Source organism: Pisolithus orientalis (genome assembly GCF_024613125.1).
Source record: "Pisolithus orientalis strain OTSU chromosome Unknown F5J12scaffold_20, whole genome shotgun sequence".
NCBI classification, from domain to species: Eukaryota; Fungi; Basidiomycota; class Agaricomycetes; order Boletales; family Pisolithaceae; genus Pisolithus; species Pisolithus orientalis.
The window spans coordinates 454,098-477,448 of record NW_026260801.1 but is presented as its reverse complement, the minus strand read 5'-3'; the positions used below and the strand labels follow the sequence as shown (position 1 = coordinate 477,448).

The 23,351-nt window shown below is 48.8% G+C and overlaps 6 protein-coding genes across 6 annotated transcripts; 4 read left to right on the top strand and 2 right to left on the bottom strand.

Moving 5' to 3' along the window:
- Positions 1–216: 216 nt before the first annotated feature.
- Positions 217–1,632, top strand: F5J12DRAFT_207534 (putative methyltransferase-domain-containing protein). Its single transcript, XM_051738415.1, has one exon. It carries the CDS (start codon positions 247–249, stop codon positions 1,501–1,503), a length of 1,257 nt encoding a protein of 418 aa, XP_051598760.1. The 5' UTR covers positions 217–246; the 3' UTR covers positions 1,504–1,632.
- A 95-nt stretch (positions 1,633–1,727) lies between these two features.
- Positions 1,728–3,142, top strand: F5J12DRAFT_906275 (RmlC-like cupin domain-containing protein; the record flags this gene model as incomplete). Its single annotated transcript, XM_051748770.1, has 4 exons — positions 1,728–1,874; positions 1,925–2,168; positions 2,223–2,660; positions 2,715–3,142. The coding sequence occupies 4 exons, from the start codon at positions 1,728–1,730 to the stop codon at positions 3,140–3,142; spliced, it is 1,257 nt and encodes a 418-aa protein (XP_051598759.1).
- Positions 3,143–3,470: 328 nt separating this feature from the next.
- F5J12DRAFT_744175 (uncharacterized protein) lies at positions 3,471–10,110 on the top strand (the record flags this gene model as incomplete). Its single annotated transcript, XM_051742058.1, is given in 29 exon segments — positions 3,471–3,620; positions 3,640–3,728; positions 3,779–3,926; positions 3,988–4,095; positions 4,150–4,417; positions 4,469–4,582; positions 4,639–4,844; positions 4,900–4,963; positions 5,010–5,181; positions 5,233–5,375; positions 5,429–5,706; positions 5,762–5,825; positions 5,882–6,342; positions 6,396–6,425; positions 6,481–6,570; positions 6,622–6,667; positions 6,713–6,733; positions 6,783–6,878; positions 6,931–7,022; positions 7,075–7,204; positions 7,254–7,376; positions 7,427–7,790; positions 7,842–8,017; positions 8,070–8,231; positions 8,288–8,531; positions 8,583–8,927; positions 8,977–9,065; positions 9,115–9,321; positions 9,377–10,110. The coding sequence occupies 29 exon segments, from the start codon at positions 3,471–3,473 to the stop codon at positions 9,655–9,657; spliced, it is 4,761 nt and encodes a 1,586-aa protein (XP_051598758.1). The 3' UTR covers positions 9,658–10,110.
- Positions 9,845–13,342, bottom strand: F5J12DRAFT_947452 (glycoside hydrolase family 55 protein; the record flags this gene model as incomplete). The annotated part of the gene is made up of 23 exons (XM_051749760.1): positions 13,065–13,342; positions 12,960–13,013; positions 12,874–12,906; positions 12,710–12,825; positions 12,592–12,652; positions 12,389–12,537; positions 12,317–12,338; positions 12,241–12,257; positions 12,171–12,188; positions 12,048–12,119; positions 11,972–11,995; positions 11,883–11,920; positions 11,786–11,830; positions 11,293–11,736; positions 11,012–11,240; positions 10,876–10,960; positions 10,806–10,810; positions 10,652–10,764; positions 10,477–10,600; positions 10,349–10,425; positions 10,162–10,297; positions 10,088–10,113; positions 9,845–10,036 (listed from the first exon to the last, which is right to left on the bottom strand). Coding segments are annotated over exons 1-23 (2,337 nt in total), but the record flags the coding sequence as incomplete, so codon positions are not given.
- A 2,035-nt stretch (positions 13,343–15,377) lies between these two features.
- F5J12DRAFT_840196 (cytochrome P450) lies at positions 15,378–17,795 on the top strand. Its single transcript, XM_051746099.1, has 11 exons — positions 15,378–15,779; positions 15,836–15,932; positions 15,990–16,252; positions 16,304–16,553; positions 16,609–16,728; positions 16,782–16,884; positions 16,947–17,033; positions 17,086–17,120; positions 17,174–17,220; positions 17,278–17,400; positions 17,456–17,795. The coding sequence occupies exons 1-11, from the start codon at positions 15,619–15,621 to the stop codon at positions 17,673–17,675; spliced, it is 1,506 nt and encodes a 501-aa protein (XP_051598756.1). The 5' UTR covers positions 15,378–15,618; the 3' UTR covers positions 17,676–17,795.
- Positions 17,796–18,000: 205 nt separating this feature from the next.
- F5J12DRAFT_207296 (uncharacterized protein) lies at positions 18,001–18,711 on the bottom strand. The gene has a single exon (XM_051738414.1). It carries the CDS (start codon positions 18,572–18,574, stop codon positions 18,194–18,196), a length of 381 nt encoding a protein of 126 aa, XP_051598755.1. The 5' UTR covers positions 18,575–18,711; the 3' UTR covers positions 18,001–18,193.
- Between the last annotated feature and the right edge of the window lie 4,640 nt (positions 18,712–23,351).

Genomic DNA, 23,351 nt, shown 5'->3' with positions numbered 1-23,351 from the left:
GGCGATGGAATAGTTGGATGGTAGCGAGGGAATGGTGTATGTCAACCCTATGGATGCCTGTGAGCTGGACGGGGTGTACGATTGCTGGCTGAAGTTCATCTTTGGTGGCCTCGATGATGGCTTGTCTATAGACGCTGCGGAGGCTCAAGTATTACGTAACACCACAGGACGACTGCTTGTCCGTTACATGTGACATGTGATATGTGACAGTCTGCTAACAGCTACACACGGCCACTAATACGCTGCATGGTTATAATCCAACCGCCCACTTCTTACCTCCCGTCGATTGCGAAGACCGCAACTTATACCTCGACGCAGTTGCTTGATGCCCTGGTGTACCTCAGACTCCTGTACAACCCCGAGGTGCGAGGTTCTCGAAGGATACGCTCCAACCCTACGTGCAATCAAGACGTGTCGGCTATCGATGCCAAGTGGCGTTTCGGCGACGACGATAATCATATCCAGTTAATCCGATCAGATACCTTCGAACGCTCGTATGCGATACGATGGCTCACTGCATTAGTAGCTCGAATGGAGGATTTACAGGCATCGATCGACGACACCCAATTAGAGTCGACGTCTGCTTTTCATGGACCCATACATCCTGAAATTTTAATTCAACAAGCTGCTTCTCTCCTGGCTATATGTGCTGGCGTTGCTGCAGCTGGGACTGTAGAACGCATTTTTTCTTTTGGTTCGGACGAAATAGGGAGGATAGACGTACGTGTGATGGATATCCCCATAGAGAATCAGGATTATGGGAGTGTTGGAGCCCAGACATGGGGTGGAGCGTGTGTATTGGCGGAGATGATCGTCGAGCACTCAGAACAATTTGGTCTCGGTTTTCGCATTGGAATAGATTGTACTGGCGGCGAACGTCCTTTCCGCGTACTCGAACTGGGTGCTGGAACTGGGCTGGTTGGGTTGACCGCCACCAAAGTCCTTGTTGCGTCCTCGGCTGGGAAGAATCGCAGGGCGACCATCGTAGCAACGGACTTTTACCCGTCGGTCTTGCAGAATCTCAAGGCGAACATCGATAAAAACTTCCCTGGAAACCTGAGTGATGGTGCTATAACCATCGCCAGTCACTTCCTCGACTGGTCAAAGTTCCCGGCCATGTCTTCGGTCCCCGACCTTCTCTCCGAGCCATTTGACGTTATCCTCGGCGCAGATATCGTGTACGAGACAGAACACGCTACCTGGATCAAAAAGTGTCTGGAGCGGCTTTTGCGTCGCCCGAGCTCATCAGCAGGCTGTCCCTCTGAACCCGACTCCCTCCCTATCTTCCACTTAGTGATACCCCTCAGACCAACGCACTCGTTAGAGTCTAGTAGTATCGAGACTGCTTTTCGGTGGACGGACGATATACCGCAAGAGGGACACCCGGAACTTGTGATACTCTCAAGGGACACTATACTTTGCGAAGCATACAGGGGCGGTGACGCGAAGAAGAGCTCTGATGTAGTAGAATATCAGTATTACAGGATTGGATGGTCTTGGTAGGATGGACCGATAGAACAGCAAGTTACGTTCAATAAATTTAGTATGTCGGTTGAACCCTAGGCCTTATCCCCAGATACTCGAAATGCCCGATCCACCTTCGAGAGCTTCAAAGGCAGCCATTCACAGGGGGAGTGCTGGTGATGACATGACGTCAAGATGACCCCCGTCTTTCCTCCGCACTGTCAGCGCCGCCGTCGACATCAAACCATTCGGCCACGTCTACAATGTCCACGACCAGCCCCGTCTTTCTGATCGTACCCACAATTCAACAATATGGCTGGGGCAAAATGGGAAAGTCTTCCAAAGTCGCTCAACTCGCCGAATCGGCAGTGCCTGGTTTTGCACTGAGCCAGTCAATTCCTTATGCAGAGGTGGGTAGCCGACTCGCTGCATTGTCGCTACATCTAACTTTACGACCCAGTTATGGATGGGCACGCATGTCAAGTCTCCTTCAGGGGTTCCCGGTCTTGGTGTGACGCTGAGGGACTTCCTTGCCGGGCACCCGGAACTGATGGGTGGTGTGTCCTCGGTGTTCGACACCACCGGCGGAAACCTTCCTTTCCTCTTGAAGGTACTCTCGATTGGGAAGGCGTTGAGCATTCAAGTGCATCCAGACAAGAAAACAGCGGAGAAATTGCATGCTCAACAGCCTAGTGTCTACACCGGCGAGCATACTTAGTTCTAAGTTCGTTCTCCAATTATCTCATTCGAACCGCTAGACCCGAATCATAAACCTGAGATAGCCATTGCCTTGACGCCTTTCCACGGACTCTGTGGATTTTCACCCGCTCCTGAAATCAAGGCATACCTTGCCGCTGTCCCAGAATTCAGAGCTATTGCTCCGGACGAAGTTGTGCGTCGTTTCGAAGGCGCTTCGGAGCAGGATGAAAGGGCCGCTCTGAGGGACTTTTTCACTGGTATCATGACTGCCGACGCGGACCGGGTAAAAGAGGAGATTTCAAAACTCGTCAGTCGCTACCTGGAGGGTCGAGAGACGGGAATCGAGCACGGCGTCAGGGATCTTGTTCTGGCTCTGAATTCGCAACATCCCGGTGATGTCGGCATTTTCTGTGCTTTTATGCTCAACCTGGTCGATTTGCAACCGGGGGAGGCAATATTCCTCGGCGCGGGAGAGCCGCATGCCTATGTTTCTGGAGGTACTTCATGTTTATATCCTCATGTACAAGTGCTCATCTTTGGTGCTTCTCAAGACATCATAGAGTGCATGGCGAATTCGGATAACGTGATCAGGGCTGGTCTTACTCCCAAACCTAAGGACGTCCCAAATCTCATCGAGTCACTCACATACAACGCTGCTAAGGCAGATAGTCATATGGTCCAACCCAAGCCTCTCCCGGGAAGCACGTACACCACCGCTTATATTCCACCCGTACTTGATTTCAGAGTGCTTGCCGTGAAAATCCCAGAAAACGGTACCGAAAGACATCCTAATTTCGACAGTGCTTCAATCGCAATCATCACTGGAGGATCTGGCTCAGTCATATCGGAAAATGAGGGTGGTGATCTGGCGTTGTCTACGGGAAATGCAGTGTTTATTGGAGCGAACGTCAGCGTTTCGTTCAGAGCTGGGAATGAGGGGATGTCCGTTTATCGCGCGTATGCGGCTACTTGCTCGTAAATATGTATCTCTGGTAGAACTTGGGGTTTCTGGATAGATGTAACCAAGATGTAACACGGGCTAGGACGTATAACTCAAAGGAGGTCAATAATATTAGTTGGTTACGAATGATTGGCAAACGGCTACAAACATCTTTGAGGTTTCTGGGTACTGGCTGACTCGAGTGATCGGCGATCTCACTATAACTTGATATTATTTCCCTACACACTCTGAACAAAGGCGGATGTCTGCGTGAGCTGCTGGGGTCCAATTGGCCCTCAATGATGTTCACACTGGCTTGATTCATTGCGAGACTGCTTCTCAGGATCGACATCGTTCGAAGAGCAAGATGGAAACCACAGAAGAACTGCAACAACTCGAAATCACCGCCTTAAAATCGATTTATGACCAGGATTTCTTCGAACCACCCCCACCAAAAGCTTGGAAGGTATATCTGCGCGCGTTTCTTCCAATCAGATCTGATGACGACGAGGTGATCGTCCTCACTGTACCGTTAGGCAGCTGCCAGGCTCCCAGAATTCATCATCAAAGTCGTGCACCCCGACCCTTACCATGCATCCAAAGTTTTCTTTCATCTTCATATCAAGTAAGCAACTGACAATAGGTCTTCGCCGATGTCACCGACCCAGCTGTTAGATTCCCAAAGACATACCCCACACTTGCCACACCTATCTTTAGTGTCCAGAAACCGATGCGCGGCATTACTCCCGATGTGGAAGCTGCGTTGCCAAAGGTCATCCATGCTGAAGCCCAGAGACTTCGAGGGTCGGAAATGGTCTTTCAGGTTTGCTTTCTTTTATGCTAACGTGTTGTACTTTGCTAATGACTGTCTCGCTGACGTCTAGATCATCACGACAGCCCAAGAATGGATAGCAGAGCGTATCAAACCCCCAAGCGAGCCATCTGGATCCCTTGCTACTGAGATGACGAAACGTGCCACTCAGGAAGAGCAGGTACGTGCTGCGCACCCGTTGCATGAATTTCCTTCTGATCACAACGTTGAACAGGAACGCCGCCAGAAAGAAGAGGCGGAAGCAGAACGCCAATCAGCACTGGCAGCCCAGCTTGCCGCACAACTTCAAGAGAAGATTCAGGCAGATTCTCAGAAGCATCTTTTGGCTAAAGAAATGCAATACAAGGCTGCTCGACGGAGAGCACAATCAGACGCTACGGAGGTTCCTTCTGCCGGTGACACTTTGACGGAATCGTTCCCTTCTGAAGTCGAGTTTCGTGGGATACGCTTCAACGCTGTTAAGATGTTTCATCCTCGACGAGGTGCGTTCGTGTGTAAGCAAGGCGGGCGATAAATTAAGCACGGGCCTTCAGAGTGTTTGGGTATCACCTATCTGGCGGATCCCTTATGCGACGACGTTCATGCTACCCTTCCCTTGGAGGTGCACGCGGTCGAGTTCAATTCAGAATACTACACGTCTACTCAAGGTAATTGAATACTGTCCTTCATGAAATCATTCACCCGGCTGAATGCAATATTTCAGGGAGGAAGAAGCTTGCGCAACTCGAGGCAGAAATCCAGCGTTTGATGAATGTCAATCACCCGAACTTGTTAAGCGTGTTGGCCGTCAAGTTATCTTTTCCTCATACCGGCCCTCCACTGCTTGCCGTTCTTTCTGAACAACGTCCGTCACTCACTCTGCAAGATGTCCTCGAGGATTGCCATTGCCTGCGGGAAGACAGAGCTTCGGTAGCGTGCCAATTGTCTTTCATTGTAGTTTCTCGTATCAACTCCTATTTCTTAGGACTATCTTGGCCAAATTCTTTCGGCGCTGAACGCCGTGCATTCCCATGATCTAGTACACAGAGGTGAGCCACATTCATTTTGTCGGAAACATCGCTTTACCGTTTTCAGGATTGAACACGTGCTGCGTATTTTTAGCCACTCGAGAAAATCGCTTGGGTGCTAAGCTCGTCAAGGTGGGCAAAGTCGGATATTATGCACGCTTGAAGGATCTCCATCGGTCGAATCCTTTCTGCACTGGTTTGGTCTTAGCCAATGATGAACCCGACTTGCCTGAGGCTTGGTGAGACGCTTCTATCCTGCTTTGCATACGGTTAATAACCGCGAATTCAAGGCTCTCGAAAGATGTCCTCGAGTCTCCATTGTCGTACACCAAGGGTCGCGATATCCACAACGTCGGAGTGATATTGTTACAGATGTTGCACGGTTTAGACGTCATGTTTCGATTCCGTAATCCACGAGAGGCCGCGCAAGCAGGAAAGCTCCCCCCCACTCTTTTTGTTTGTACTTCATCTGATGATCCACTTCAGCATCAGTGTCTCCAATTCTGAAAACGTGTGCCCTGAATATGATGTCCACCAGCAAGAAGAGCAGCGTGACATGTTTGAGCTTGTTGGCCGACCTCGCATCTCTGTCGACGAACTCTCCCACGACGATACATTCACCGACGATTCCGGTTGGGCCGAGAACCCCCTTGGCTAACGGTAGCATTTACGGGACGTCGCCGGAGAAGGATTACTTCCGTGCACCCCCAAGGACGAGACAAGCCAGTAGGTGGAAAGAGGACTGGGAGGAACTTGAACTCTTGGTAACAGAATTTGACCCATTTGAACTTCTATCAACCTCATGGTACTTTCTGCTAGGGACGAGGGGCGTTTGGGTCGGTTGTGAAAGCACGTAATAAGATTGACAATCGCATATATGCAGGTGAGTTGGGATTGTTTGTAGGAAAGACGAACCTTTCAATGATGGAGCATCCTAAGTCAAGAAGATTCGGCTTCGCACTGACCAGAGCGACACGAAAATCTTCCGCGAAGTTAATGCACTTAGCAAGCTCTCGCATCGATTTATCGTGCGCTATTACACGACTTGGGTCGAAACCGCTCAACCAGATTCCACAGCTCCATCTTCTGAGGACGATTCGGGCACTGGTTCGGGGACCGAAGGTGGACGAACCTCCGTCCCGAATTCGTTCGAGAGGAGGGGTGAACATTCAGACCCGTTCAGCATCGATCTGGACGATCTGGACGACTATGGTTCGGGTAGTCGGTCGTCGTTTCCGAGTATCCACTTTACGCGGTCAGAGGTGAATGACGAGAAGGACGAAGAAGATGAAGATAGTGATGATGCGTTTGCTAATCTCTTCGTTTCGGAATACTCCGACGATGTGGACGTTGTGATGCCTACTACACCGGTGGTGCCTCGGACTTTGTACATTCAGATGGTTTGCCTTGGTATAGTTCCCGCCGATTATCTCTAGCTTATGCAAATCGTCAGGAATTTGTGGAGCGTCAGACACTGAAGGAGGTATGCTGGATTCACGCGTCTTATTTGGTCATTGTTGAGTATGTTCTTTTCATAGCGGGTTGCAGAAGGTTTGTCTGAGGAAGAAGCATGGCGCCTTTTCTATCAAATTTTGGAGGCCCTAGTACACATGGGAAGCATGGGCATCGTAATAATCTTCCCTCCTCACCACATTGTGTACTGACGTTACGGTGTGCAGTTGCACAGAGATATCAAGCTAACGAATATCTTCATTGGTGAGAGGGGTCCGTTGTATTTTCCTTTCTGGCTATTGAGGTCGTTTGTCTCAGATGGCAAGGGCGACTGCAAAGGTCGGGAGCTTCATTTGGTGCTGCATACGGCGTCTCACATCTTCTTTAGTTGGTGATTTCGGGCTTGCCACTTCTAGCCTTGCAGCTGTGGATCCTTCGGACTTGTCGCCTCAGATAGCGCACTCGGATTCTGACTTTACCCTTGGTAGTACTTGAACCTTCTTATGTTGCACCTCCCGCTGAATTCTCGTTTACAGAGGTGGGAACCAAGTTATATATCGCACCTGAGGTATTGTCTCGGAAAAGGGGACCCCGCAACCACAACAAAGCCGACATGTACAGTTTGGGAGTGAGTTACAGACGTCATGCCCGTTCTGCTTGCTTTCTCAGCGGGTTTTCAGATTGTATTCTTCGAGATGAACTACATGTTCAGTACAGGTTCTGAGCGTATCGCGGTCATTGAGGATCTAAGAAAGCCCGAAGTGTACTTTCCACGGGAATGGGACCAACATAGAGCGCGCCAAAAGCAGAGTAAGTTTCCCTGTTCGTTTTGGTGCGGCGGTTGGCTAATGGCACCCAGTTATCTCGTGGCTTCTGCGTCATGACCCTGCAGAACGGCCCACTGCTCTGGAACTCACCCAGAGTTCGCTTCTGCCTCCAAGAATGGAAGACGAGTATTTCAAGGGTGCATTGAGGATGATGTGTATGTGTCCATGCTTGAAATTTGTCTGTGACTTAAATGGTATCTTTCAGCAAAGAAAGATTCACCCTACTACCAAGGGGTTCTATCTACGTTGTTCAACCAGCCAGGAGATCAGGTCAGAAGCTACCTTTACGACCTTGAAGCTGAGATTCCCGAACATGCCCACCTGAATACCATTGTGCAAGACAAGCTGTCATCTATCTTCCGCCTGCATGGAGCTGTTGACATGGAACCTCTGCTTCTGGTGCCGTCGACTGGTCCAGAAGATAGCCAATCGCAGGCTGCTTATGTTGACCGGCATGGTGAAGTCGTTTGTCTACCCAACAATGCTCTTGTTCCGTTTGCAAGGTTGGCTGCTCGTAACAACGTTCAGAGGATTAAGCGGTTTCATATTACTAACATCTACCGCCCTAGGTAAGTACTATGTCTCCCTCTAAATATCCACTTCTGACGTGTCTCGGGTAGCGCCGTGCCTGGTCATCCCAGAGTTACGAAAGCCGCTGTGCTCGACATTATTACGCCAGATATTTCAAGCGGCATCGTTGCAGGTGGTGCAGAGTTAATCATGTTACTCAATGATTGCCTTTATAGCTTCCCGAACCTTACGCAGACTTATGAAATTCACATTTCACACTCGAGAAGTATTGAATTTCTTCTTAGTCTCCTATAGATATATGGCTGACTTATGTGCAGTTGTTGAACTCGCATTGAGTCGTATTCCAGAAGAATTGCGCGCTTCAGTGATTGATATCATCAACCAATCGAAATCTTCGGCTTCTCAAAAACGCGCCTCACTGTTAAAGAAAGGTCTCTTGCGAAGCACTGCCGACGAATTGGAGATTCTTGCTGAAATAGGTCAGTCACTTCGTACCCTGTGGAGTGACGGTGGTGTGCTCACGGATACAACGCAGACGAAGATATCGATGGGTTACTTGCAAAGCTCGGGAAAGTTGCGCCGTCCCTGATGACTATGATGAAACCTGCTGCAGAGGAAATCAAGGAATGCATTCGATATGCGTCAGCGGCAGGGTTCAACGAGCCAATCTACTTCCATCCGCTGATGTGGGGTACGCACCATATGCACTTCAAAGAAGGGTTCCGGCTGGAAGTTGTACGACGCACCAGAAGACTAGACGTCCTTGCAGCAGCAGGGAGGTGCGTGGAGTCTCTCCCCAACGCAATGCTTTTTTGAGTCCTTGTCTTTAGATATGACAATCTCATCAAGCAGTATGCCGCTCCGAAATCCAAGTCAGAGCAAATCTGTGCTTTTGCTGTCCAGATCGCACTGGAGAAGATAACAGTCGCTTTAGCCGCGTATCAGAGTACATCGGTGAAGGCCTTAGTTAAGGAGCAAAGATCTTTCGGTTTTTGGAGTCCACGCAGATGCGACGTCTATGTCCTCTCGTTTCAGCCAGGTTACTTGCAAGACAGACTGGAAGTTGCCGCACTTCTGTGGCAGAACAATATAAGCGCTGATATTATGTATGAAGCAAACCTCGCAGATGTGGATCACGAGAGTCACAATGATCTTTGCTCACGAGAAGGGATCCTGTGAGTTTACTATTGTTTTAAAGCTCGTATCTTTACTGAACCGACGTAGGTTCGCGGTATACATTCGATCTCGAAGCGGTCGTCGAGACCAAACTGCTTTCAAAGTGAAGAGTATTTTGAAGGGTACGGAATACGAGGGTACGCAATTTTCTCTGGACTCCTGTTGCACACTCAGCGTCGGCTTCAGTCTCGAGACAGGATTTGGTTGGCTGGCTCCAGCAACAGATCGCAGAACAGAAGCGCATTGATTCCTCAACGTCGGGAGCTACTAGCTATCCTGATATCCTGCACACTTCATTGTCTGGAGGAACGTCCAGTGGAAGTGATGTTCACCTCGTCCTACCAGTTGACACAAAGAAGCAGCGCAAGCATGTTAGAATATTACTTGATAAAGGTAAGCCAAATTATGAAAGTTTTCAGCTGAGCAGGTCTGCTCACTTGCACTGCAGCGTATGAAAAGAGTACTGAGTTGAGTGACGCCGTCCAAAGCGGCATCTCCACAATTGTTGTCGACGTGCCCACCGCAGTTTTCGATGGCTTAGTGAGGAACTCTAACTGGATTCATGATGATGAAGCATGGAAAGCCATCGTGGCCTCTATGCCCAGTCTCCAAAGTGCCTACTCCCATCAAGTTCGGGAGGCAGTGGCGAAGCGCAAGGCTGATGGACACCGTTTCGTCATCCTATATGCCGCAAGGGAAGAGCGCATGCAACTGCTCAGCCTCACATAGATCACTTTTCTCCTGGTCTGCTATGCCCGAAATCGAACTTAGCTCTCATAGACCTCTATCTATTAGGCTTGAGTGATTAACACAAAGTACAAGAGTATGAGTGCTTCTAGTGGTTCTACAGTCGTGATTGCCATAGTAGATTGACAGTGCATCGTGTAACTACTTATCGGATGTTGATATTTCATTGACTCCAAACTGTGAGTGTTTCCTGGAAGCCGTCCTGGTTACTACTCTCATTCACGATCCCGTTTTGCGACACGCTGAGTTGATATGTCGTGCCAACGGTTGAGAGACTGTAAACTGTAATAGTCGAACTTGAATCAACGTTGAAAATCTGGGATTGACAACTCCACGTGTTCAAGCAACTTTGCGCGTAATTCTACCATCCGGTGAGCTTTCCCAGTTGAATCAAGGTAAACTCTGGACGTACTTGGAAAAAGCTATAAAAGCCAGTGCCTGAAACCCGTGTTAGCTAGAGGTGTGTGGGAACCAAGTGGCGCATACCAAATAAGATGATATTGTATGAGTTTTGCACCCACATGCCCCATGCCATGTTGATGTTGCTGGAAAACGATGGATCACTGTAAACGGACGTGCTGCTGTAGGGCGCTGGGGCAGCGGGAACAGGTTGATAGTAAGGCTATAGGTGGCAAGTTCATCGAGGACATTGCAAAGAGAACGCCAAGCTCACTGTCTCAGTTTGCACAAACCCAATCCAGTGGTTCTGTGCACTAGCCAAGTTGTATTGGTAAAGCGCAGCGTGCTCCGCTAAGGAGTCGTCAGAGTTTGGCTGACATGTTCCAGAGGAATCATACTTACAGGCAGTTCCGATTAACCAAACAGGGCCAGCAGATTGAGAGAGGACGCCGCGCCCAGTGAATACACTGATCTGTGCTGAGTTGCCAGCATCCAGGTCGTGGTCAGCAGTCCATACCCATGTACCCTACAAGCCAAATTTGCAGTAAACTCCAAGAATGCCAGCTGAAGTTCGCACCTCAAAATATGCGCTAGACCCCGATGTGAGGTGTATGCCGAGGAAGGCCGCCTGGCAATTAGTGTTCACTGATCCAGACGGACATTGACTGGCCTGCATATTGGTTCCCGCAGCTGTGCATGGCGCTCGTCAATAGAGATCCCTCCTGTATCACAATGCCTACCTCCTCCAAGTCTTTATGCTATACATTAGCCACTGCATGGTCGAACGGGAGTGGTGCGTACCTAATGTGAGTGTCCCAGAGTCCCGCAGCTCCTTGCTGTCCGGATGGGTCGTGGACGTTCCATTCGAGCAAAATGGCACCAGGGGCTAAGATTTCTATGGTTAAACTGCGATTTGAATTATGCAAACTTGACTCACCGGGTCCTGCAGTGGATAAGATCATATCACTGATCTCCATCAAGCCAGTGGAGCCGGCAGTGCCAGCTTGGATGGCGACCTTCGGACTGTTCTGATTTTGAAATGCACTTCCACCTGCAAGGATCACGGACCACGCCTCGCCAACGATTTGTGTACCCGCTGGGATGGCGATGGTATTCGTAACATAGTAGGTGCCCGCGTCGAAAAAGATAATCATGCATCCAGCATACTGTACGCAGCATGATCAGCGACATCTTCCCTTCCCACGACACTGCCTGAACAGTATCACTTGCCTGATTGATAACATTCTGAATCGCTGCTGTGTCATCCGTATGGCCGTCGCCAGCGGCACCCTGACTCTTGACGCTGATGAACTGGCTTGCTGCGTAGTTTGCATACTGAGGGTGGGATTTGCCAAATATTTTACCGGAGCTATCCAGAAGCGATGATGGCTTGTTAGCCGACACGATGTTTCCCTGCGTAAAGGTCGGCGTGCCACTGGTTCCAGTGAAAACGTTCCCTTGTCCCCAAGATGTAATCGTGACAGTACCACCGGTAAGCACTGTGGGACCGTTATTGACCCCTACTGCAATGGGAACGTTGTTCAGTTTTATGTTATTCAAAACGAGTGAGCCTCCCAATTTCCCATTACTTGCAGTGGATGTGCGAACGAAAATGGGAGTATTTGTTACTACAGCATCGATAATAGCCTCAGAACCGACAGACTGGGTGTTTCTTTAGCGCATACAGCATATTACTCGAGGAACTACGGACTTGGGTCGATTGGTTAGTACCGCCCGTAGCCAAGTCGAAGCCAACCTGATATGGATTGTCAGCTGTGCTGCACCGCTTCATTGTGGGGGACTCCTACCTGACAATTATTGATGGTAACTCCCTGAAACGTAAAGCCTGGATAGAACTTTAAGCAAACTCTATCTGACGTTGCATATAATGACTAACCCCAATTCCAGATACCGGATACAGCTAGTAGAGTGATTCATCAGTGCCGTGCCATCGAAGCTACCGCCCGCATTACCTATGTTGGCGTTATTGACTGTCAAGTTCCGGATGGTAAATTGCTGGTTTCCAACTTGAATGCCGTATTTTCCTATTAGGGTCATAATGAGGTATTTCTACATGGAAAAGAGGAAGGTGCTACCTCCATTAAAAACAATATCTGCGACCGGTGCTTGAGAGTGGTGGTATCACAAAAATGATGAACAACACACCTCCCATAAAACCACCACTTTAAAGACGATGACACTGGTTATGTACCACAATCGTGCGGAATATCAGAAATCTTACCTCCCATTTTCCATAAACATGCCTAACAAGTCAGTTCATTACTTTGCGATCAAGTACTATATTAGGGCTAACCTTGATGGTTGTTGCCTGAGGCGGTCGACATTTCTACAACGACATTAATTAGAGACGTAGCTTGCGACACTTGCCAGTGCAGGCCGATAGCAGATGTCGAAGCGGGAATCTGCCGTAAATCGATGATCAAGTTCCGCACCGAACGATAGCTTAAGTACGTTAAGTACTTGGGAAAGTCGGAGACAGCAGTGCACAGCTCTTACAAGTTATCTTGATTGACGAACCACTGAGCGCCGTAGCCGTTGGGAATATAAGGATCAGCGTCTAAAGTACGAATGTTCGTCAATGCATGCTACGGAAGATCAAGAGCCGCCTACTTACCTATGACAGCAAACCCGGAGAAATTGGGGGATGCCAGGAGAGTCGGTGGGTTCCTCGCATCACCAATCATCTGAGTATAGTAATACGTGTTGATTGCTGAAGAAACCAAGTATGTTCTACGCAATGGTCGAAATAATAGCGAAATAAGCCAATCAGAAACTCACCCTTGCGGAAAGTAGACGATAGCCGGGGTAACGCTGGGGATAGCTGGCTTACTATCATATGTAAACAAGATGACGGGCATACATACGTAGATGAAGGACAGGTACCTCCACCGCAGCGTCCTCCTGAAGACATTGCTGCGCTAAACTTACTTGAGATATGTCCAACAACGAAGTGTTTGAATGTAACCCACTTGATTGCGGCAGTGTCGTCAGTAACACCGTTACCCGTGGCGCCAAAGTCTTTGACATTGCGGAAAACTTGGTACGAGCTTGGGTTCGGATTGAACGCAGAGGTTCCTTGGTGTTTGATGGTTTCAAGCCAGTAAGGGTCGCCGGGAGCTGCTGTTCCACCATTGAGGGGGGCAGAACACAGGGAACCTAAACTAAATACGCGATGGGACAAGCTCAGGACCGTGCCCAAACAGAACAACATAGCGAAGGACACCATGGAACAAGGTCGGCAAAGGAACAAGAGGACACGGAAGGTCAGAGAAAAATTTTGCCTTCATATACGGTTAGCAAAACCTTCTCGAGCCCCAATTCTTTGCAGCCGTAAACGTTGGGGGCCAGACAGCCGCCACCTCTCACCAAGGTCTACCAACATGGAAAGATTCATTGGCACGTAGGATCTCCAAGACGATGGAGAGTGAGCTGGCAAACAGCACGCCATTGACTGCAGTCGTGCAGCTGAGCGATGCAAAACTGTGAGAGTGGAACATTCTAAATTCTGAAGGCCAGTAGTTTTAAGAGAGCAGTCATCAGACAATAAAACCAAGAAACGGCATCGAGACGCACCTTTTGGCTTCTGCCGCGAACTGAAGGTAAAGATCCTGATAGAAGATCGCGCGGGCTGGGGAACCAACTGACTAAAGATGTCTCAGACGACGGTCCTCGTTACAGACACACCTGATTTTAACCCAACCATTGCCAAATGTATAGCCAACCTCCACGATTTGGGCCACCTTGGCTACACCGCCCGTTGTTCGGTGGTAGCTGCGTGAACAAACTGGGGTTCAAGAATGCATAGTAAATACGTCGCTTGCCACGTCACTGAGGTATTGGTAATATGCATCGATGCCTCTGGAAACTCACCTGCCTTCCATGTATCCAGGGGACCGCTATTACCGCACAGACGAGTTATATCCATCTTACCTCCTCGTGCACACTCCGATACACACGACACTGAATACTGGCTATTGATAATAGCAAGGAAGGGTTGTCGTTGTCGGCAATATGAATGCAGCCGCCCAGAATATCTGCTGCGGTGCCTCTCCACTCCTTCATTCGTCTTCATACGCTCCGTCGAGCCTTCTCGTTCCGGTAGCATAGCTCCAATGAACGTCCGGAAATACCATCACCTGTTGTCGTTGATCACAAAACTGTGAACTCCACTGGGGCTGAGGGCACCCATTCAAAGCATATGGTCTTAAGATATGGTATCAGGAGGCATAGCACCAGTTTTACCCAAGAAGACCGAAGAGTGTCGTGTAACAATATGCAAGCTGTGAAATTGACGATCGAATACGGAAGCTCTCAAACCTAACTCTGCTCCCGTTCTATACCTTGTTTCATCAGTAAACGATACATTGCTTTGATGTGACGACCGATATAAGTTCAATGGAGTGCCCAAGGCCTCACCTTTCCTTCCTGAAAACCACGAATATGACTGATTTCGCCAGTATGCTGACTGTCAACTCCGTATGTCCATGTCAGCCTTGTGTTCTGCCCGATGTCATTTACAACTCTGTGCCACTGACCTAAGCAGCATGCTTGTTTTGCAGTGGTGATAGGAACCTAGAATGGCGTACTACTTGCCTGGAGTCTCCCACCGTCACAGACCACACTAACACACCATAGCTACATTTGGAAGACCCGAGGGTATAGGCCGGCGACGCCGAGAGCCGAAAGCCGAGGTTTCTTATTCACTGGCAGAGAATATACCCGGCTTCGACGATGGCAACGGTGCGGAGTGCGGAGAACTCGTGATGCATGATGCCGGTGGAAGTGATGATTAGTAATCAACGGGGACTGCAAGGTATTTGGAATATGCTCTTTCTGGCCACTTTACTGCCGGTGAGTTATTACGATTTGTTACAACCGAGCGCGACCACTTCAGGTTAGTTTCAGCGCAGAGAAATGGTACACCTTCGTTGGCGCAATGGACAGAGCATCACAGGTGAACTGAATTGCGCACCAGTTTGGCATGTATGAAACTCACCAAAATGGCAAGGTCGCCCGCAAGCTTTCTAACAGGCTATATTAGCGCGCTGACTGCTGTGCCAGTATGAAATTGCGGCTTAAGTTAAGTCGGTAGGCGTTGCAAAAAACGTTTTCATATCTAACTTCTGACGTGCATCAATAGCCTAGTCGGAAAGTACATATTAACTACCCGTGCACCTTGGCGAACCACAGCCGCCCTAATGTATTGCGTTCTTGCGCTCCAATACGAGGAGATCGCATTATGTCAGAGAAAACAAGCTCCTATTAGTCGGGGTAGTTGCGCGTGCTCCGGCTGATCATTCTGGCCTGTGCCACCCGTGATTCGACGTGGCACCACCGCACACTTCACCATTTTAACTCACCATTATGAATCATGGTCGCTGTGCTCTCGTGAATGCAGGCGTGATTGGTTCGCTTCAAGCATGATTCAGCTGTTCGATTGGGCTCGGCGCATTGATAGGCCGATGGAAGCGTTCACTGAATCTATAAGTAGGAGTAACCCTGAGCCCTCTTTTCGCAAGCACGATGTTTGAATCATTCTCACTTGTTCATTTGACTGTCGTTGGTGTCTTTCTAGCACTGGGCTTCTTCAAGGTGACGCGATGGGCTTCATCCAGGAATTCTCTCCCTCTTCCCCCTGGTCCCCCAGCTCGCTGGTTCTGGCAGAATCCTTTGCCACGTACGGAGTACGTGCTGGCTACAATTGATATGGCAGGGTTATAACAAAGTTTTTCCTGGGCAGTATCGCTCGTACCCTTGCAGATTGGGTGAATGAGTATGGCCCTGTAATCAGTTTGCAGCAAGGCCGCCAGGTAACTATCATTGTTGGTCGCATGGACGTAAGTGTCATTATCAGTGCATGTGCAGATATCTCATCTGGATCTTGTATCATCTAGGCAGTTACTGAGATCATGGAGAAGAATGGCGCTTCTACTGCGGATCGCCCTCATTCGATCGCCGCCCGCGAATTGCTTTCCAAGGGACTACGCATGGTACTCGAGCACAACAATGAAAGACACCGTCGGCTGAGGAAAGCCATGAGTACTCACCTGCAGCCCAAATCCATATCCAAGTTCAGGCCTATGCAAATGCAAGACGCCAGGAGGTTCGTCCTCGACGTCTTGAATGACCCAGGAAATCACCAAACACATACACTCCGGCAAGTAATCTTGCTTCCGGAAGGCGGTCTTTCCTGACCGCCGTTGCACAGATATGGTGCCTCTGTCATTCTTCGTGTCACGTATGGAAAGTCAACCTCGACGTCTAATGACGATGCAGAGGTCATTGGCGTTCATACAGCTCTTGGACGCTTCCAGCGAGTCATGCGTCCGGGGGCATACCTTGTGGATCGTGTCCCGATTCTCAAGCACGTGCCTTGGTACGGACGCGAAATAGAACAGTGGCACCGCTATGAGATTAAATTGTTCCGAGAACAGCTAGCACGAGTACAGAGGGAAATGGCAAGTACTATATCACATAACGTGACTTCAATTATCGAGTTGGTGTACTTAACAGGAAACTACGGACTGTGGACCTTCATTTGCGCGGACACTATTGGAGCACGAACTTGACAGCATGCCCAGAGATGAGATGGCGTATCTCGCGGGGTCGATGTACGGCGCTGGTTCAGAAACGGTAAAGGTCCTTTCATTGTACGCGAACATGCACTTACCGCAACCGTCGTCCAGAGTGCGGTCGGTCTCATGAGTATGATTGTAGCCGCCGCTTGCCATCCTGATGCACAACTCTGTGTCCAAAATGAAATCGATGCAGTGGTCGGCAGAGACCAAGGTTGGTGATTCTAGCCATATCTTACTACGCCAACCTGATCGTGTCACTACTTCTCTTTCCAGCGCCCAATTGGAACGATGCTGACTCACTTCCGCAGCTACAAGCATTTATTTTAGAAACGGCACGCTGGAGGCCGGTGATACCTCATGGCAAGTTCTTACTATCGTGGTGAAGGGCAGTATTATCTAACCCAGAAATTAGGCTTTGGCCATCGGGTCACCAAGGACATCATCTGGGTGCGTTTCTGAAATTGTTGCATTGAATTCCACATTAATTGCCGCGTACTCAGCGCGGGTATCTAATACCTGCCGGCGCTGTTATTTACGGATGTCTCTGGTTAGTATACAGGAAACGCAACTGCCACGAGCGCGATGGCTTATTAAGGCTTAATAGGGCTATATCCCGAGACTCCGATGTATTCCCTGAACCAGACGAGTTTAACCCTCAACGTTGGCTCGATCATAATGGTCGAATCCGCACTGACTTGAAGTTTTACCCCTACGGACAAGGCAGAAGGTGCGTCTCATTTCCTGATCTTCCCTTGGCATGCCGAACTTTACGTCTTGATAAGGGTTTGTCCTGGTATGTACCTCGCGAATGATTCGCTTTTCATGACCATGGCCTCCCTCCTTTGGTCCTTCCGCATCGTTGAGCGCCCGGACGCTCCAATTGACGTCGATGCATACACTGACACGCTTATCTCGCGGCCCTACCCGTGTAAGGTTGACTTCATCCCTCGCTTGGACGTAAAAGTGCTAAGGGCGATGATGGAGGCAGAGGTTGGCGAGTGAGGCAATGCGAGTGACTTGTATATATGTGAACGTAGCATCCCTCGTAATACTGCGTAGGGTACCACAGTTTTTTCCGACGCTCGGTGAAATGATTATTATCTCTGGGATTACCATTAAAATTGTTCTGGTTGCCGTTATCTTTGAACTTTTACACCACAAAGTCAAGGTGAGATCTGAAGATTTGGTCATGCCGCAGCAAGACACCGGGTTTCACTGACAGCATCCTACGCCCGTACAGGCTCACGCTTCAAGCCGCTGCTGTGGGTGTGAGCGGGGTTATGTGAGGAAGGTGTCGCTGACCGCATGTACTATACTGGATGCGGTGCTTCAGACATCCGGTAAGGGCTCATCACTTTAAGAGCCTTCGCCAGATGTCAACGGGGTGGCAGCGAGAGGCGAAGGTGTCTCTGCGTCTGGTGACACTGAGTGCCGTGTTGGGCCTTAGCGACTTGAAAGCAAATTATGATAAAGAGAGCAGTACAGCGTCAACTTTGAATGACTGCGGGGACTTCGCCCGCCTAACTGTCGGTATCTGACCCGACCCGTTTCCCTCGACACGTTCGGATTTTGTGGTGATGCATGGAATCAGGGATGCGGTCTAAAGTGGGGTTGGTTACAATGAGAGAAGGGCTAAGGTCATTGATGTTTGCCCAATCATAGACGGTAATTGTCCTTGCCTCCCGCCAATCCTCAAGGGCATCCGCTAAGTGCTGGTCCTTCATACTAAACGCCTTGTTTACAAGGATCACTGCACCTGGAAAACCTGTCAACTTGTTTCGATGTCCGCGAATATCCAAATATTCATGTTTGGGATTCCGATCCACATCAGTTGCTGCGCCCATCGTGGAATCATCGTTCGGCATGTACCTACATGGCGAGGCTATGGCATTGTAAGCCATCCGTAACGGTCCTGTATGTACATTAATGAAAGTGGGATGAAACTTGGACGCCGGGGAGGACCTCGTGACACATGTGAGTGCTCCTATCCTGCTAGGGGTACTCTCAGGCCGGTGGAAAGATGAGGATCATCATCGGTAACTGAATAATTAATGCAACACATGAGGGCAGAGTGCACTCTACCCATCCATTTGTGCCAGGGCGCAAGCTGCATGTGCCGTCGTCAAGATTGATGAGATTTTCTGTCCTTTCCTCCCAGCGGTACGGCGCCGTTGTTAATTATATCTTACGGTGACAAGCTGACAATGCGACGCACAAGGATCAGCTCCGGCGAGATGGCAAAGCCAAGTATGTGATTCCCATCCTAGTCCAGGTCTGGGAAGAGGCTTTGTCCGCCGCGTTGATACCGGCCAGGGCCAGCCATCTGGTCGGAACAATGGCATTGTTTGATAACCATTCGAGTCACACTTGGTTCGTTATCTCGACTTGATCTTGACTGCCAGACACTACTAGCCTCGCACGCAGACTAGTATGCATCTGCTGAAGATTGAACACCATCGTGCTTTGTAAGTGATTCTAATGTGACAATGATGCACAGGACTCTTCCGGAGTCATGAACTTAGCATATGAATCAGTATGGAGTTCTCACCTAAACACGGGCTTCGTAGCTCCGCAATGTTCAATGCGTTAGGTGCTTGCTTGCACTGCCTGTTCGAATGTCTGTAATCTATCACTAATCCCCCATGGACAACTTTACGGCGTTGCATCTACGCACCTTGCAAAACTGTTCCACGCTACACTGCCCACACGAGTACGTGAGTTCCTGTAATACCCTGTAGACGACTCATAAAAGTACCAAAAGCCCTCCGGGCCCCTCCGAGCGCAACAAGCCCGAAGGGGCGCATGTGTAAACATTATTGACACACTTTGACGGGAAGACTGAGGATGGATACTCGATAGGTACTTACCGGTCTCCCATCGGTATGTTCATTCATTGCCTCGTCGAGAGATATCAACGTTCGTCAGCCGTGCCAGTGGATTGCAAAGTGGATTGCAAATTTCGGCAAGCTGTGTAATGCGAGAGTCGCTGTCGGGTTGTTATGATCGTGTGTTGCAACATTAGAAAAAGTAGTGTTAACGTCGAGTGGGCTTTAATCTCCCCGCAGACCAAAGACTCAACAGAAGATAATCATTCCCTCCCGACTGTGAGCAGGCTTCGTCAGCTTACGGGATGCAAGGACCATGGTATGAAGGTACTTCAGCTACTGCGGAAGCACCTGTTTTCCAAGTCATCTTTAGTGGAGCGCCTGAGAAGCCAAAAAAACCATCGGCAGCCGGTTTGTCATGCGGATCCACGTCGGGGAGGATAACGGCACTCTGTAGGCGCAGAAAAACTCCCAGGATCGAAATATAAATCTCGAGGCTGTTCTTCAAGACCGCCAAGCCGACAAGCGATGTAATTAGGGAGGCTCAGAGTACGCCGCAGTCGCAGTCGCAGTCGCAGTTGCACGTGACTGCCATATAAGGGCATGAGTAGTGATTCTAGTACATAGGAGGTATGACCAGTAATAGAACTAGCTATTGCTAGCCCTGGGGCCGAGAGGCCCCAGGGGCATCCTACATGGTCATTCTGCTGGCACTGGTCAGTTGAGGAGCATTGCTCCTCAACTAACCAATGCCAACCTGGATTTGTGACACAATGGTCATTCCACTGGCATTCCTCAACCAACCAACAAATGCCAGCTCAGCTTTCAAAGGAAGAGCTTCATCTCATTTGCCTGCACAATGCTTCAAGCCATTCAGCTGTTGAGCTCTTGTAGTCATAGAAATTTGATGGTAGACAGGAGTTATACAATTTGAAAAAGACATGTCTATAGTATAGTACATTTATACATGCAATCATCTCAAAACTTCATTGAACACTACCTTCATAGACTTGTTTGTTTGCTGTCCTTGGCCACTGTGCAGCACCTTGATGTTCCTTGGATGAGTACATCTGGACAGAGTAACATATAGTTGCCCATGAGAAAACACAGGTGTTGTGAGGTCAAGGCCCACATGTTGGACTGTCTGGCCTTGTGATTTATTGATGGTCATTGAATAGGCCAGATGAACAGGGAACTGCAGGTGACACAGGGGTATTGGGAAGTCATCTGGATTGGTATCCAAAGCCATGCAAGGAATCAGCACCACATCATTGTTGGCATCTCCATCCCTTTTCTGCAACACACAGCACTCCAATATATGACAGGTAGATCTGATCAAGACCAGCCTAGTACCATTATAAGGCCATGGATAGGATCCAGATTGCAAAGAAGCATGAGGGGAACACCAGGCTTCAACTCCAACTCATGAAGAGGGAACCCTGATGGATCTAGTGTGTTCAACACCTCCTTTGGAATGTAATCATTACTACTCTGCACCTATTAGGCAGTTAACTACACAACCCAATGCTACACTTCTGGTAGTCACTTGATAGTCAAAAAAGCAGACACTACCTGCACCTATTAGGCAGCTAACCACACAATGCAATGCTACACTCTTGGTAGTCACTTGACAGTCAAAAAAGCTGACACTACACTTCACTTATTAGGCAGTTAACTACACAACACATTGCTACACTTTCAGTAGTCACTTGACAGTCAAAAAAGTGGACATGATACCATGCTTTTGTTAGTCAAGCAAAGATTAGATCTGACAGCCAAGAGAAAAATTACCACATTGCCACATGGTTTTTGTTGTACAAAAGAGGAAGTTTTATATTACTTAGTGAAATTAGTGAAATAGTCAAAATGTGTGAAATACATGAAATAGTCATTAAGTATTGGTGATTGGGTGTTTTTTTTTTTTTTTTTTTTTTTTTTTTTCATTCTCCCTTAAATATATGATTTTGTTTTTGCATGAGTGGCTGTGCTGCGACGCACTTCATCTTTTCTTTCCTCCACTGTCATCAGCACTCAGCCCACAGCTGTAGAAATATCTGTAGGCTACCACTACCTCAGTAGGTGTGAAACTACTGTGTGCATTACTGTACCTGTAGGCTACTACAGGATGTCAGTATGTAGAATACTAGCCAAGTAAATGAGTGCTTACCCTCAGTAGGTGTGAAACTACTGAGGGGATAATGAAGGGAATGTATCACTATGTACGCTCTAAGGTGATTATGTAAGCACCTAAACATCGCACCAAAGTGAGTGCAGCACAGGGGAGAATATATCTCCAACAACAGCATGGGCCCCACTTTGTTATTTTTTCACAAACTGAAGTCACTCCTTTTTTTAGCATACCACCAACCTAGTTGCTATCCCCCTCTGTTGATTGGAAGCATCACTTCTCATGCCCAGAGCAATTGCATCTGGAGTTGCAAGCATGGAAGATAACCAACCCCAGAGACAAGACTGACCTGACTTTGCCCTCCAAGCTTTACAAGGTGTAGTCAAACTCATAATGGCTGGGGGAAACATGACCAGAGAAGAAGCCATCAAAGTGCTGGAGCAATGTTGGGAGTGAGACAATGCTCAGGGTCAGGCCCAACAGGACAGACAGCTGCATCAGGGAGAAGGGCATGCACCCCCACCTGAAGCACATAATGCACCCACATTGTTCCATACAGCATGGCCAGCAGAGGCTGACAATTGGCCATGTCTCATGGGCCAGCAGAGATTGAGCCCAACAGTGAGTAATCACCATGTGGCAGGAGTTAGCCTAGATGATGTCATCCAGTGTCACATGAGTGGGCCACAAACTGATTGTTGCATTAATACTCACAGTAGCCTAGGTTGAGATCTGCACTTATTACCAGTATACCCAGCACACCTATCCCCTGCAGATACTACCAGAATGAGCATAGCTTAGAAGATTGACATTCAGTGCCACAAACTGGGATTCAGCAGCTTGTATTGGCAAGTAGTGGCAGCTGGCAGATATGACTTTCTTCATTGGAAGTCTCAGCAACTGTGGGAAATGGCACCATGCACCATGGCACTGGGCAGGATTGCACCAGAATTCATCAGGACATTGTGGCAGCCAGCAAGGATGGCTGGGGACACACCAGCAAAATGGAAGGAGTGAGCTGAACTTAACAGCAACTACTGGCAGCTGGTGGCAATGGCACAAGATGCTACAACACACACCAGGATTGCATAGGATTCATGTAAAGGCTTCACAGCCAACATATATGGGTCTATACATGGCAGCACACAGTTAGATGTGGAGGAATGAGTCAGCATGTCTTGGCATCTTGCAGCATTTGCACAACATACTATTGCACACATGGAGATTTGTTATGCCCGAGCGCGGTGACTTCTTCAAATGGAATAGGCACGAAGCGCGCGAGGTGGGAGACACGGGCCGAACTTGTCGTAACCCCTATGGCTGAGTTATCGCGAGAATCCGACAGAGGTTCCTTCTGCTGGCGAGTCCCTAAGGTTGTTCGCACGGAGAGAGAACAAGGATTGAAGCGAAGTAATTAGCTCAGTTGCAGACTATCGAAAAACTGAGGATACAGAGTAAAGTACGTGGGTTTAAATACCCCTAAGTACGAGTACCCTATCAGTCGTGACAGACGCGTCGCGACGCGTATCCGCAGTAGTAAACGAACTAATCGCTGAAATAGATACGAGTCATCCGGAGTCAAAGATGGGGGTAGACAAGGAAACGAAGGCTATACCGGCTGCGCGATCAACGCGCAGCAAGGAGCCAGACTCCGGAACTATAGTACAACACGTGAGTAATAAAAACGAGTCATTAACGAGTCAAGGGGAAATGGGAACACTACAT